At 38.2% G+C, this 16,164-nt stretch overlaps 1 protein-coding gene and 1 non-coding gene across 3 annotated transcripts in view; one reads left to right on the forward strand and one right to left on the reverse strand.

Moving 5' to 3' along the window:
* Window positions 1-588: 588 nt before the first annotated feature.
* Window positions 589-16,164, forward strand: part of DMC1 (DNA meiotic recombinase 1) — a 38,506-nt gene continuing 22,930 nt past the window's right edge. Inside the window, exons 1-7 of one of the 2 annotated variants that reach the window (XM_065886607.1) lie at window positions 589-639; window positions 1,324-1,368; window positions 2,282-2,428; window positions 5,728-5,810; window positions 11,449-11,501; window positions 13,054-13,095; window positions 14,205-14,277. In XM_065886607.1, the coding sequence (XP_065742679.1) occupies window positions 589-639; window positions 1,324-1,368; window positions 2,282-2,428; window positions 5,728-5,810; window positions 11,449-11,501; window positions 13,054-13,095; window positions 14,205-14,277 (494 nt within the window). The remainder of the gene's footprint in view (window positions 640-1,323; window positions 1,369-2,281; window positions 2,429-5,727; window positions 5,811-11,448; window positions 11,502-13,053; window positions 13,096-14,204; window positions 14,278-16,164) is intronic. The other variant, XM_065886608.1, reaches the window with a different exon arrangement.
* On the reverse strand, window positions 5,354-5,419 carry LOC136131632 (small nucleolar RNA SNORD58). The gene has a single exon (XR_010656369.1). It is a non-coding gene; the product is annotated as a small nucleolar RNA SNORD58 (small nucleolar RNA).

The raw sequence follows: 16,164 nt of genomic DNA on the forward strand, positions 1-16,164 counted from the left end.
TGTTTTATTAAACAAAAATATATGTGTTACAAGACAGCCCATTCATAATTCCCAAGCAGGAAGTCATCCCTCATATATGAGAAAGTATATATATATCTTTTTTTGGAGGATAGACTAAGTTCTAGGTGCCAGGGAGAATACAAGGAAGATTGACTTAAGGCCAAGGTTCTTAGAGTGTTGTTAACCAACATGAAAGTTTAATAACAATATGGAATTCTAATATTCTACTTCTAAATAACATTCCAAGGCAACAAAAAAGATATTATTAGTCATGATTAATTGTGCTATAGGGAACTGAAAGATGATACAAAGTGGCCAGTTTTGAGGAAAGAGAAAAGAAACTAAGTCCCCATCCCCACATACACACACCAACAAAAGACGTAATGCCACAGGCTTGGAGAAAGAAGATAGGCCAGCCCAGTTTTTCCAAACTAAATATTTTTCTAATTGTCCTTCTGGTCCTTGATATCGGAAATGAAATCAAGAAGGTCTATGGGCAAAGGATTTTGTACTATATGATCTATGACTACTTCTTAATATTTCTTATTTTTCCAGAATTGATTATTTTTCTGCTGTTCACCTTTCAATATGAAGGAGGATCAAGTTGTGCTGGAAGAACCAGGATTCCAAGATGAAGAAGTATGGCTAGAATGTTGAAAGATATGTAGACACTCAGTCATTCTACAAAAATGAAGTTCCTTCTCTGTTAACTACTATTTTTAGAAACTGAGATTAGAAATAAAACATAGTTCTGGAGAGAGGCAATATTACAAATATGTAACAACTTGTTTGGCAAGGGGTGCTAAGATTAGCTACTTAGCAGCTGGCATGAAAGTATTTTAATAATTTAACGAGTGGTATGGCCATACTGGTACCTATGCTTACTGGTACCGAATAGCAGAGGAAGGAGTGCACGGTCTGGTGGGGAAGAAGATTGAGAAAACATATTTAAAAATAGATTGTGCTGTTCCACTCTTTTGGATTAAGGTCTTAAAATGTTGGAGAGGCCATGGGACTTCTCTGGTGGTCCAGTGGTTAGGACTCCGTGTGTCCATTACAGGGGACTCGGGTTCGATCCCTGCGTCGGGGAACTAAGATCACAGGTGCCTGTTGGGCTTCGCGTTGCTTTCAGTGTTGGCACTTCTTTTAAGTATGTAACAATGTGTTTGAAAAAGCATTATTGATCCTACCTCAGTCTGTCTAGAGAAGTGGAACTTGAGGCATTTTGGAGTGACTCATAATACTGAATTAACTCTTTAAAATATGTGAAACAGTTGGATATGAAGAATCAACCCTCCTTTTTTTCTGTTCCATGTCCTTTAGGAATCTTTGTTTCAAGACATTGACCTGATACAAAAACATGGAATTGTAAGTATTTTTTCAATGCTGTGTGAAATTGTCCATTTTAGAGTTTCTTGGTCTTGACTTTATTGGCATTTGGGACTGGGTAATTCTTTGTTTTGGGAGACTGTCCTGTGCATTCTAGGGTGTTTAGCAGCATCCCTGACTCCTAACCACTCACTATATGCCAGTAGCAACTCTCTAGTTGTGACAACCAAAAATTTCTCCAGATATTGTCAAGTGTCCCCAGGGGGCAAAATTGCCCCCAGTTGAGAACCACTGGTCCAGCTGGAGGCATTCAGAGCTATCTACTGTTTTCATCAACAGAAAATTCACCTTCTGTGTCATGTGATTAAATGACGTTGACAGAAATCAAGACTTTAAGTAACTAGCTAGATGAATTTCAGTAGCAATCAGTTGGCAGTGAAACTTCTCTGACATTACCCTTTGAAGCCCTCACATTTAATCTTTTTCAGTTGAATTTAGAAAATTGTAGCAAGAGAAAATCCTGGTCTTTTGGTTATGTAGTTATTTGCATTCTCCAAAGGTAAAGAAAAAAATCTTAAAAAAATTTTAAAGAACATTTTGGTAATGAAGTTCTGTAGAAGGAAGGAGCTGAACTGAGGGGGTTGAACGTGTGATAAATTTGTTAGCTTTCCTACCAACAGACTTCTCTTTTGAATTCCTTGTTACATTGCCATGGTCTCACTAACATTCTTGGGAAATCAGGGCACAGCCAGAACATTTGGCATCATGCTGGGTATGTTCTACTCAGATATTTCCAGAACATTTGGCTACATGGTGGGTGGGTTCCACCTGGCCGCTTGTATAAAATTGGCATCGTGATGGAAGTAGATGGACACAAAAGCACATGACATAGTATGGGAGCCTTTCAGGCTGGCATTTTCTCAATCTGCTGCACCCATTCTTTTACTTACAGAATGTGGCTGACATTAAGAAACTGAAGTCAGTAGGCATCTGTACCATCAAAGGGATACAAATGACAACAAGAAGAGCGCTATGCAATGTCAAAGGGCTCTCAGAAGCAAAAGTGGACAAGATTAAAGAGGCAGCCAACAAGCTTATTGTAAGCAAAATCCATTCTTTGTTGTTTTAGCTTAGAAGGGCCCTGTGAGTCTCTGTAGCCTTTCTCATTATGTACACTAGAAACTATTGTGAGAACTCTGAGTTCCTGTAGATCACAAGATATATGCCCCATGTTAACTTTTCATCCTGTCGGTTTCAAAGCAATTAATTTCTGAAAGAATGAGACAGGGGTTAAGAGACCTGGAAAACTATGAAGGCAATTATTTTTTACCAAAACTTTTCTTTTTGTCTCCCTTTACATTACGTTTTTTCCCTTTCTATGTCTCTGCCTTTCCTTCGCCTTTTCTTTTTTTTTTTGGCCATACCACGTGACTTGCAGGATCCTAGTTCCGGGCCCAGGGATTGAACCTGGGCCCCCGGGCAGTGAGAGCACCAAGTCCTAGCAACTGGACTGCCAGGGAATTCCCTCCTTTTCATATTTTTTATCTTCCTCCTCCTTATTGTTGTCTTATCTCCTCAAACATTGTATCTACGGCTGTTGTGAAGTGCTCAGCAACAAAGAAGTTGCCCCCGCCTGCTATAGGCCTTTGATAAGAGAGCATTTGAAAACGACAGCAGTGGCTGGGTCTACATGTGTGCAGTTAGGATAGATATGACCAAGAATGTGCTCACTGCGGCACCTGAGCTTAAAGCTAAGTGAAACCTATACCTTCTAGCTGGGCCCACAGAACACAAGAGACCTATGCAGCTGACAGGCTCCAAGCAAAAACACACGCCTTTGACCCAAGGTTTTGTGTAGAGCTTTTGGGGGCCACTGGAAGCACCAGCTCTGGAAATAAGAATATGCAGAAAGACAAAGTCTCCCTCTTTGCAGAAGAGCAGGCTTCTTCATTTCTACATGTGTATGTGAGGCTCTCATTCCCACCAAGTCCTAGAAAGTCTCTTTACTGACAGCCATCCAGTTTCCTTCCCCAGAGGCAGTTGAGGCATGAGAGTGATGCAGTGTGGTCCTGAGCTTGGAGAGGACCCAAGTGAACTGCTCTGAACACAGCTCAGTTGCTTTACCTTCTGAGTACTCTTGGGCAGTATACCTGCAAGTCAGTTCCATAACTGCCAGGGTATCTAATGAAGCCCTACAGCAGCACCCAGGGTTTGGGAAACTGCTACTTTATAGCTCCTAGGCATTAGTCTTCTTTTCTTTGGAAAATAATTCTATTACCAAAGAAAAGAACCTCTCTCCTTCTCATGTACATACTAATGCACCAAGAGTCTTATCCTTTCTTAACTAAAGCTATTTATTCTGAAAGAAAGAGAAAACGATTGAGACATAGAGGGAGAGACAGAGACAGACAGAGACAGACAGAGACAGTTAACTTCACAGTACAGTGGTATATATCAGAATCATCTGGAGTGGCTTGTAAAGAACACAGAGGCCCAGGCTCATTGAATTAGGATTAGGCATGGGCTTTTCCCCCACTTCAAGTTCTCTGAAGTTTGAGAACCACTGTCATAGTATAAAACAACAAGGAGGGGAATGCATTAGACCACATCAGGACCTATTTTCACTAGTTATAACACTGCATCAGCTGTAGCTCATTAATTCAACCAATATGTAGTATATCTAACGTGAAAAATATTGTATCATGAATATTGAAAACTGAAATTCCTGTGCTCCTTCCAACTTCTAGAGCTGGGGGAGATGATGCTATTGAATGAAATCAACTGAATCATTTAGTAAAGTACCATTCTACTTTATGCCATAAATATATCTCATTTAATCCTTACAACTCACCTATGAAAGAGACACTATTATCCCCGTTTGACCCAAAAGAGGAAGCCAAAATACAGCAAGATTAAGTAGTTTACCTGACATCACACAGCTAATAAGTATTAGAGACATATTTTGAACCTTGGTAGGGTGACTCAAGAGCCTGTGTTCTTTCTTTTTTTTTAATTTTTTCTTTTTTTTATTGTGGTAAAATACACATAACATAAAATTTACCATCTTAATCATTTTTAGGTATACAGTTCAGTGGTATTAAATACATTCACATTGTTGTTGCAGCCATTACCACCATCCCTTCCCCATAACTGCTTTTTTTAAAAAATTTTATTTTATCTTTTTTTTTTTTCTGGAATATCTTTTTCTTCTGTGTAACCTCCTCTTCTGGTTTAGGAACAATCTGTTCTTTTTCATTAAGGATCATTCAGTATGGCAGGGAGAGCTCATGTATGGGTTGATCCGACCATAAGCTCTGTAAGTCCTGCGCCACATCTTGGGGGCTTTGTTCACCTGGATGTGCTCAATGACCAGAGAATCTACATCTAAGTCCTTAAGTTCAGCATTACTCTCTGCATTTTTGAGCATGTGCAGTAAAAATTCAGCACTCTTTTTGGGCCACCAACCCTGAGCCCAGCCCCACTGTTTTGCCTGGGCACACCTACCAGCTCCACCATTGTAAAGTCGGAATGGCACACATTGCTTCTTTTTTTTTTTTTTTTTTTTGCGGTACGCGGGCCTCTCACTGTTGTGGCCTCACCCGCTGCAGAGCACAGGCTCCGGACGCGCAGGCTCAGCGGCCATAGCTCACGAGCCCAACCGCTCCGCGGCATGTGGGATCTTCCCGGACCGGGACACGAACCCATGTCCCCTGCCTCGGCAGGCGGACTCTCAACCACTGCGCCACCAGGGAAGCCCCACATTGCTTCTTTAAAGTGACATCCTTCAGATACTTGGTGGCTTTTCAGATATGCATACCCTTAATGGCCTGGGCAGTTTCACGAGTGTTCTTAAAGTGAACACGAAGATTTGAATCTCTTGATTTGCATGATTTCGTGGGGTTTTCTGGGTCAAGTGAATAGTGAACCATTTTTAGAGGTCACCTGGAAGTGAGCAAGAATAATTCTGTCAACATATATTTACAGTAACTCATATAGTTTATATATGTACTAAACGCTGCCGGCAGCTACTCAGAGAGTTGCTGTTTTCACGATTAATCCAAAGGTGTCCTAAGAAATGCCATCATTGCAGTCTTTTTAAAAAATTTAATTTAATTAATCTATTTTTTTCTATTCTTTTTCAAATTCTTTTCCCATTTAGGTTATTACAGAATATTGAGCAGAGTTCCCTGTGTTATACAGTAGGTCTTTGTTGGTTATCTATTTGAAGATAAGAGCCTATGTTCTTAAGCATGATCTTGTGCTGCCTTCAAAGACAAATCAACTGTAGCTTATATTAAATGATGACCCTGGTAATCAAGTGTATAGCTTTTGGTGGGATTTGAAATGAAAACCATCATCTTATACCCTTTTTGAACTTTTTCTTTTGTCTTTCTGTAGGAACCAGGATTCCTGACCGCATTTGAGTATAGTGAGAAGAGGAAGATGGTTTTCCGTATCACCACTGGGAGCCAGGAATTTGAGTATGTATCTCATATTTTTTATAACCACTAAGCATAATCTTTGGAATACCATATTTCTTTACCTCTATCCAGGTTGTTATTTTCACTATAAGTAGCAGAAATAGCTTCTTATTTTGCAGAAGTTTTTTTTTTTCTCAAAAGGCAACTGAAGCAAATAAATTCCAGACTGCTTGTAAAAACAGGATTAAATTTCTTACAAGAAATTCAGACCCAAAATATAAGTAGTTTCTAAATCAGCCTACATTAATCTATAAACCATTTTTAAAAATTAGTTTAACTTTTCATTTCCCTTTTCTTCTCCACTGATGAAGGAAATTCCATTTCACTTTTGGTTTTACTTAAAAATCAGTTGTTAGAGTGAATATTTTAGAAGAAATAATGCAGTGTTGGTTTTGCTCTTCAGCCTCAGCAGTTTTAACTTCCCTTTTTATTTATTATCTTATGATTCCTGAGACATAGTCATCATCTTCCCAATGGAAGTTGACTAGAATGTGGTTTTTTTTCTCTACCTTAGTAGGCAGAGTTACTGTTTCATAAGTCAGAGCAGTGGCCAAGATCAATTTGAACAAAAGCAGTATTTCTTCAAAGTATTCCTCAAAACACTGACCTCACAAAAAACTGCAAGAAAAAAAGAGTTCATAGTCAAATATGCCTCCATTTGAATGTCTGCTAGGCAGCTCAGACTTCACAGGTCTGAAACCAAACTTCTGATCTTTGCCCCAGATCTGCTCCTCCTAAAATCTCCCTCATCCGGAGCTCTTTTTGATCCTCAGATCTGAAACCTTAGTGTCATCCTTAGCACCTCTTCTCCCCTCTCACACCCTAACTCTAATCTATTAACAAATCCTGTCTGCTCTACCTTCAAATATATTTAGTCAGAACAAACCAACCGGGCTTCCCTGATGGCTCAGTGGTTAAGAATACACCTGCCAATGCAGGGGACACAGGTTTGTGCCCTGGTCTGGGAAGATCCCACATGCCGCGGAGCAACTAAGCCCGTGTGCCACAACTATTGAGCCTGTGCTCTAGAGCCCGCGAGCTACAACTACTGAGCCCACATGCCACAGCTACTGAAGCCCGCACACCTAGGACCCGTGCTCCACAACAAGAGAAGCCACTGCAATGAGAAGACCTCTCACTGCAGCGAAGAGTAACCCCCGCTCGCAGCAGCTAGAGAAAGACCGCGCAGCTATGAAGACCCAGCTCAGCCAAAAATAAGTAAATAAGTTTATTTTTTAAAAAAAACAATCCTTATATTTAAAAAAACACCAACCAGTTTCTTCAACAAATAAACTATAAGGAATTAAAAAGAAAAAGAGATGGAATCAGGGACAAGACCTAGAGATTAAAAGAGATTTAAAAGACATGTCACTTGGGCTTCCCTGGTGGCGCAGTGGTTGAGAATCTGCCTGCTGACGCACGGGACACGGGTTCGAGCCCTGGTCTGGGAGGATCCCACATGCCGCAGAGCGGCTGGGCCCATGAGCCACAACTACTGAGCCTGCGCGTCTGGAGCCTGTGCTCCGCAACAAGAAAGGCCGCGATAGTGAGAGGCCCGCGCACTGCGATGAAGAGTGGCCCCCGCTTGCCACAACTAGAGAAAGCCCTCGCACAGAAACGAAGACCCAACACAGCAAAAATTAATTAATTAATTAATAAACTGAAGGTGCCTTGTAGGCACAGACTATTAAAAAAAAAAAAAAAAGACATGTCACTTAATCCCAATATGTGGATCTTATTTTGGATCCTGATTCAAACACACACGGATAATAAGACATATGAGACTGAAAATTGAACACTTACTAGATAGTTGATTTTAAGGAATTACTAATTTTTTACGTGTGATAATGGTAATGCAGTTATGTTAAAAATAAGAGTCTTCATCTTGTAGAGATACCTACTGAAATATTTAGGATGAAATGATATGTTGCCTAGGATGTGCTTAAAGTAATATGAAAAGGGAGGGAAGTGGTTGGAGGTTTATATGAAAAAAGGTTGACCATGAGTTCATAGCTGATAATTTTTAAAGCTGAGTTATAGGTACATGAAGGTTCATTATTATACTGTTTTTGTCTACTTTTGTATGTTTGAAATTGTCCATAATAGAAAGTTTACATATATATATGTGTGTGTATATATACATTTTTTTTTTCTATTTGTGTCTATATGTGTACAGAGAAAGAGAAGAAATACGAATTCAATTACTTCTCACCACCTTCTCCTTTGTTCACTCACTGGTCTAAAACACCTATTAGTATCTCTTCTGGATTATTAATAATAACTTCTAACTAACTTCCCTCCTTTAGACCTTGCCCCTACCATTTATTCTTCACATAGGAGCCAGAATAATCCTTTTAAACCATAGGTCAGATCATAACACTCCTCTGCCCAAAACATCCTAATGACTCCCCATCTCACTCAGAGCAAAAGCCAAAATCCTCTCTAATCTCAAATCTAAGCTCATCTTTAATTCATCTTGTGGTTTACTATGTACCAACCACACTAACTTCTTTGCTATTCCTACAACATGCCAGATACACTCCCACCTCAGGGCCTTTGCACTTAGCATTCCCTCTGCCCAGAACACTCTTTCGTCATTATGTTCATGACTTGCTGTCAGGTTTTTCAGGTCTTTGCTAAAATGTCTACTTCTCACTAAGGCCTTCTCTGATCACTTTATTTGAAAATTTATTTGAAAACTCCCCATCTTCATCCTCTGCACATCTTATCCCCTCTCTGGATCTAATTTTTATCCATATCATTTAATAACAACTGACATACCACAAATTTTACTTATGTTTATTGTCTGTTCTCTCATTAGAATGGAAGCTCCATGAAGTGATGGATTTCTGTCTCTTTTGTTCGCTGCTTTACTCCAAGGGCATAGAGCAATCTCTAACACAAACTAGGTGTTCAATAAATATTTGTAGAATGACTAATTGAATGAATAAACAGTGAATAAAATAAGTTAGGGAAGTGCAATATACTATATTCTCCTCTTGGAGATTCACACATTTTATTAAAGGATCTGAATTCTTGCCGCGAAATAAAACACCTCTTTAACGTAGCATTGCCTCAAATTTTTAAAATCACAGAACTTTTTTTCAAGTAACAGCTAAGGAAAAGTCTTTGGTCCAAGACAAATTGGTCAAGGTAACTTGATTCCGGGACTTCCCTGGTGGTCCAGTGGGTGGAACTCCATGCTCCTAATGCAGGGGGCCAGGTTCTATTCCTGGCCAGGGAACTAGATCCCACACGCATGCCACAACTAAGAAGTCCACATGCCACAGCTAAAAGATCCCGCGTGCCGCAACTAAGACCCAGTGCAGCCTAAATAAATAAATAAATAAAACTTGATTCAAATGACAACTTGATATTCTCCAGTTGCTCTACCACATCATGGTTTAAGAGCCATTCGGCTTAGAGAAATTATTACTCTCATAGTGAGCTTTCTGGTGTCCTCGATGTTGGGTTTTGGGGCACATAAAAGATTACTCAGGAGCTAGGCTTTTTTTAATTAATATTTTATTTGTTTAAATGTTATATAATTTTTTCTTAAGCTGCAAGTCTATTTATAAATTTGGCAAATTTTAAGGGAGCCTTTCTAATATGGTTAACTAAATTCCCTTAAACATTTTAAATTATATTTATAAATTTATTATATTATATTTCCTCTAAGAACTTTACCTGTGTAATTATTAAAATCTTTCCAATTATCTGAATGTCTTATAAATTTAATAAATTAAAGTTATAAGTATAGTGAGTCTTAGACACTCTTAAATGTTCAAATACTGTGTATAAACTTAGTTATCAATTTAGAAACTGCAGGTCTATATCATGTAATCAATTAGAGGCTAATGTGTTATTATAAAAATGTCAAATTCTCTTAAATTTTGAAAATTCTCAGGTACCAAATATGCACAGATTATTTCCAAATTTAATATGAAAATAGTAATCTGTGGGTTTGATTTGTGTCTCCATTTTTAAATCTTCCTAGATTTAAAAATACTATTTCTGTACCTAATTGTAAATTTTCCTGAGTTTCATAAGGGAACAATTATGCTATCCCAAGTAATTTGGGATACCCTTTCAGTTAAATTTTGGGGTCACTTTTTCAGCATATCAACCAGAAATTTTGTCTGAGATTTTCCAGAGCTATAGCCTTTCAGGGTGATTTTTCTCAAGATGAGGAGGGCCAAGTGTCAATAAAACTCTCTTTAATAGTTGGTAGGTTTATAGAATCCCTAAGTATTGGGTTGGCCAAAAAGTTTGTTAGGGTTTTTCCAGAACATCTTGCAGAAAACCCGAACGAACTTTTTGGCCAACCCACCAAATGGAGTGGTTTCTCCACCATGTCCTTTATGTGGGTCAGTATCTAGATTTTTCTTTTTCTCATTAAAGTCCATAGCCCTCACTAAGTCTGTGAATAACTTCCAACATTACTTCAATTTACATTTAAGCTGCTCTCTTAAACTACGTAAGTGTAAATCTGTTAGATTATCCATCTCTTAAAGCTTTGTCTAATCTGTGACCATGTCCCAAAAGTCATGCTAATAAAAACTACAAAGAATTTTGGTCTTCCCTCATGGTGCAGTGGTTAAGAATCAGCCTGCCAGTGCAGGGGACACGGGTTTGAGCCCTGGTCTGGGAAGATCCCATATGCCGTGGAGCAACTAAGCCCATGCGCCACAACTACTGAGCCTGCGCTCTAGGGCCTGTGAACCACAACTACTGAGCCCGCGTGCTGCAACTACTGAAGCCCATGCACCTAGAGCCCGTGCTCTGCAACAAGAGAAGCCACTGCAATGAGAAGCCCGTGCACCACAACGAAGAGTAGCCCCCACTCACCGCAACTAGAGAAAGGCGGTGCACAGCAACAAAGACCCAATGCAGTCAAAAATAAATAAATAACTACAAAGATTTTAAAAGTGCTCTTACCAGGTCTTAGCACAATTGCCATAATTAATATTTGTTGCATTAAATGAATGAATGAGATTAATTAACTTTAGATCTTTCCATATCAAGAGTATGTATTAAATGCGCTGAGTCACTGCATTACCAGTTAAGTGCATGCTGTCAAAATCTGACAGTTATTCTTCTATCTGCTAGCGTTACCTGTCACATCTTTGAATATTTTCTATTCTGACATGTTCTTCATAGAATTTGGTTTGTGTGAGATAAGCCAATCATGGTGACAATCACTGGATTCTCCTAATATCTATTTTTCATGTTTTTCAGTACATTAAAAAAAATTGGATATTCAGTTGACTTTTAGAAACATAGTCCCAGCACAATATGAAATATCCAATTAATAACTAAAAATCATTTATTCGCACTCCAGTTCAGTTCTTTAGAATTACTGAAATATAAGCCCTGCATAGCCCATTTCCTATTGGTACACAGGAGTTAAGAACAACAGGGCTTATAAATTGTTTTGTTGATCCCCCTGCCCATATACAGTATAACCTGTGATCTAAACAGGTGGGAAGCCATTTATTCAGCCAAGAATTCCTGTTCATGTTGGACAGATAGAAAGGTATATAGATAGATAGAAATGATACTAATGATATTAGCACTTTCTCCTTTCTTGATATCTCTATTTCTGTTCCCGTTACTAAAGCTTACTTTCTATTTCTAGTAAGTTGCTAGGAGGTGGAATTGAAAGCATGGCAATCACAGAAGCTTTTGGAGGTAAGTAGAACCTTAATATTTTGTTATATGAAAAATATGTGTATATATACACACCCATATATATAATTAAGTAGTCAATTGTAAATTGTATCTATTTGGGAACTTATGATGAAATATCAGTTATCATAATGCAAGATCATTCTGGGCTGCAATTAAAATATATTCCAACATTAACAGATGAGTTTTATTGGCATTTTTCATCTTTTTATCTCTGATTCCTATAGAAGAGATTAGAATTTTTTTCTCTCATACCTTCAGAGGGTAGTTGTATAATGAGACAGATATTATTTCTAAGAAATACATGTTTCAGGAACATAGAGAATAGATTTCCCTTCCCTTATTGTATCCTCTATTAAAAAAAAAAGTCAGGAATTCCCTGGCGGTCCAGTGGTTAGGACTCTGCACTCTCACTGCCAAGGGCCCAGGTTTGGTCCCTGGTTGGGGAACTAGAATCCCACGGGCCACACAGTGTGGTCAAAAAAAGAAAAATGTTCATGCATAGCTATGTTACGTACTATTCCTGACAGTTCCAGTATTTTCAGTCTTCAGAGAACTAAATCTGTTTTTTGGTTGTTGTTGTTTGTGGTTTTTTTAAATATTTATTTTATTTATTTATTTGGCTGCATCAGGTCTTAGTTGCAGCACACGGGATCTTTTTTTTTTTTTTTTTTGCGGTACGCGGGCCTCTCACTGCCATGGCCTCTCCCGTTGCAGAGCACAGGCTCTGGACGCGCAGGCTCAGCAGCCATAGCTCACGGGCCCAGCCACTCCACGGCATGTGGGATCCTCCCAGACAGGGGCACGAACCCGTGTCCCCTGCATCGGCAGGCAGACTCCCAACCACTGCACCACCAGGGAAGCCCCCACGGGATCTTTTAGTTGCAGCATGTGGGCTCTTTGTTGCAGCATGCAGGATCTAGTTCCCTGACCTGGGATGGAACCCGGGCCTCCTGCATTGGGAGCGTGGAGTCTTAACCACTGGACCACCAGTGAAGTCCCTGTTTTTTGTTTTGTTTTTTTGGTGTTGATGTTTCTGTTGACTTGGAGAAATAAATCTGTGTTTATTTCAGTTGACTTTCAGTCTTAATGGCTTACCTGCTGTTGTATTCATTGATATTTGTGAGCTTATTTCTTGATTTTAATCTGTTGGAGTTCAATAGGCCTAAATTGGTGAGTGGGGACATTTTTCGCCGGAGAGAATTTGCTTTTGTTGGTAGCTAGGGAATACCACCAATCTTAGGATCCCAGGTCAGTGGGAGAACCCCAGACTCTCATTCCTGTGGTGGAGTCTTAAACTTTCATTTATATAACTATTCCTAATGAAAATTTGGTTTAAGTTAATTATTATCTAAAGGACAGTTCTGAAAATGAAAACCTTTTAAAAGTTGTTTTTACTACTGGTACTCATATATGCAGAATCCATTCATGACACAGAGGTACTTTATGTGTGAGATTTGACAGTTGGAAAAGAAAACCATACTCTGAGGCCATATTTATTCTTTATGAAAATATCTAAAAATTAACTATGTATTTTTTTTTCTATATTTCACAGAATTTCGAACTGGAAAGACCCAACTCTCTCATACCCTCTGTGGTAAGGATATGTAACAACAACAGTAATAGCAATAACAATAATAATCATAGCGATCACTTACTATCCTACTTTGTGCCTGGTACTTACATAATCTCATGTAATCTGAACAAACTTGCAAGGAAACTAAAACTCAGAGACATTACATAAACTGCCCATGGTTACACAAATACCAGAGCTGGTCTTTGAATATGTGATGCTTGAGGTGATGTTGTATATACTGCACTCTGAACACCTGAATGGAAGTACGGAGGAGGTAAATGGGTATATGAATGTGTTGGTGGAGAGAGGTATTCATTCATGGTCTCGATTTTTCCCATTCTATCTTTTCCATATTGTATTTATGAGAATGTCACAGAATCTTTTGAGGCCTAGAATTCCTTACTTTCCATAGAGTAAGGTTGGAACTAAAAAAGACTTAAATGTTTCTAAAGCAAAATAAGCAAAAATACCTCCTTTTGCATAAAGACATTACACTACATTTCTTTGACCTAAGTAGAAGGAGCATGGAAAAGTGTTTAATAAGGGGATTCTGGCATCAAAATAGCTCTGCCAATAATAGCTGTGTGACCTGGAGCAAGTTGCTTCACCTTTCAGATTTTCCCTATCAGTAAAACAGGAGTAATGATAGTGCCGAACTTAGGGTTGTTTTGGAAAATAAATGAAATAATGTATGTACTTTATGTAAAGTAATTCCTTAGTGTTAACTACTACATATAAAGAAAATGCATTTAAAATTTTGATATACATTAATTGAAAAGTTAAATGAGTTATGTAGCATAAATTATATTTATGATTATTTCTTATAGAGAAAAGTTAGTGATACTTACATTCTACTTCTTTCGGAGAACTAAATTTCATGAATATCTCCCATTGTGAAAGATATTGACATTCTTTGTTGAATTACTACTATGCTGGCAGAATACTTATAATCTTACCACTGGTTAGTAATATAAAAATATAGCATGCTGTTTAGAAACTAAAAGATCATTATTCTTTGCTACATGACTAGAGAGTTGCAACCAGCCTAAATACCATATTAATTTATATACACATTTGTACAAAGTTTATTCACTTTTACTAATATTAACTAAATTTTAATTGCTTTCTAGTGACAGCTCAACTCCCAGGAGCAGGTGGCTACTCAGGAGGAAAGATTATCTTCATTGATACAGAAAATACTTTGTAACCCTTTTATTTAAACAAGTTGCTAACATAATAGTGAGATATAGTACTGTTACTATAAAAGAGAATTTGTTTGAAATATGTCATTTTGTGATCACCCTGTAAACCAGCAATAATGAGAACAGCCAAGGGAAAACAGTTGCTAGTCGAGTTTGCAAATCACGTTTTCCCCCTGAAATTTTTATTTTATTTTATTTTATTATTTTTTTATTGAAGTATAGTTGACTTACAATGTTGTGTTAGTTTCAGATGTACAGCAAAGTGATCCAGTTTAATATACATATATATGTATATATATATATATATATATATATATATATATATATATATACGTTTTCAGATTCTTTTTCCCTTATAGGTTATTAGGTTATTACAAAATATTGAGTATAGTTCCCTGTGCTATACAGTAGGCAGTAGGTCCTTGTTGGTTATCTATTTTATATATATTAGTGTGTATATGTTAATCCCAAACTCCTAATTTATCCCTCCCCACCACTCTGTCCCCTTTGGTAACCATAAGTTTGTTTTCTATGTTCAAATCACCTTTTTTCATAGTTTTTTTTTTTAATTTATTTAATTAATTTATTTATTTTTGGCTGTGTTGGGTCTTCGTTGCTACGTGTGGGCTTTTCTCTAGTTGCGGCGAGCAGAGGCTACTCTTTGTTGCAGTGCACAGGCTTCTCATTGCAGTGGCTTCTCTTGTTGCAGAGCACAGGCTCTAGGTCATGGGCTTCAGTAGTTGTGGCATGCGGGCTCAGTAGTTGTGGCTCACGGGCTCTAGAGCTCAGGCTCAGTAGTTGTGGTGCACGGGCTTAGTTGCTTTGCGGCATGTGGGATCTTCCCAAACCAGGGCTCGAACCCCTGTCCCCTGCATTGGCAGGCTGATTCTTAACCACTGCGCCACCAGGGAAGTCCCTCAAATCACCTTTTTTAAAAAAAGGTTTCACTTCTCCAAATGGGTTTGGTATAAAATTGATGAAACAAATACATGAGAGGAAATTACATCCTATTTGTTTTTAATTCTCTTACTTCTCCAAAGATTTAACTTAATAGCTAGAAGGTTATTGACTCACTCAAAGTCATGGTTTCAAATAAAGGAAAAGGTCTGAATTAAACAAAAATACAGAAGGAAAAAGAGAAGAACCTGTTTGGGTAACAAAAAGAATTGCAGTTTTATTGAAGTGTAAGTTATTTCAGAAAGCAAGACTGGAAAGGTGGGTCTTAGACACGAAGGGCCTTGAAGCTGGATGATGGGTGTAAATTGGATTCTTTTGTAATATTCTAGGCAAGTAATGAGATTTGATGACTGTATTTGGTAGACAAAGGAAAGAGAGGCTTGGGAAACCACTCTTAAGTTTGTCTAGATACTAGGAGAATAACGATGACAGAATTGGGAAGATCATATTTCAGAGAAAAGGTGATGTTTCATTTTAATATGTCAAATATGAGGTACAGAGGGACATCCATATGGCAGTTGGAAATGTTGGGCTCAGCTTGAGAAAAATGTAGGGCCAAGGATATGGATGGAATAGCCAGGGGGAGGCAAGAGAACTTACATAGAGAGAAGAGAAGAGAACTGAGAACATAACTTTGGGGTGTGCCTATATGTCTAGGAAGAGGGACTAAAAGGACGAATCAATAAAGACAGACAAAGTAAGAGGATATCTGGTTGTGGATGCTAAGCATAAGGAAAGTTTCAAGAAGAAAATGGTAGTCAGTGATGTTCCACAGAGAGAGAGAGAGAGAAGGTGCAAACTGAAAAAGATCACTGAGGTTTGCAATTAGGAGTCCAAGAGGCCATTTGCAGTAAAGTAAGATGATGGAAGCTTGTTGCAAATAAACAGTAAGGAATTGAGGCAGTGTGTAATTAACCAATAAATAGAAGAA

Source organism: Phocoena phocoena, chromosome 11 (genome assembly GCF_963924675.1).
Source record: "Phocoena phocoena chromosome 11, mPhoPho1.1, whole genome shotgun sequence".
NCBI lineage: Eukaryota > Metazoa > Chordata > Mammalia > Artiodactyla > Phocoenidae > Phocoena > Phocoena phocoena.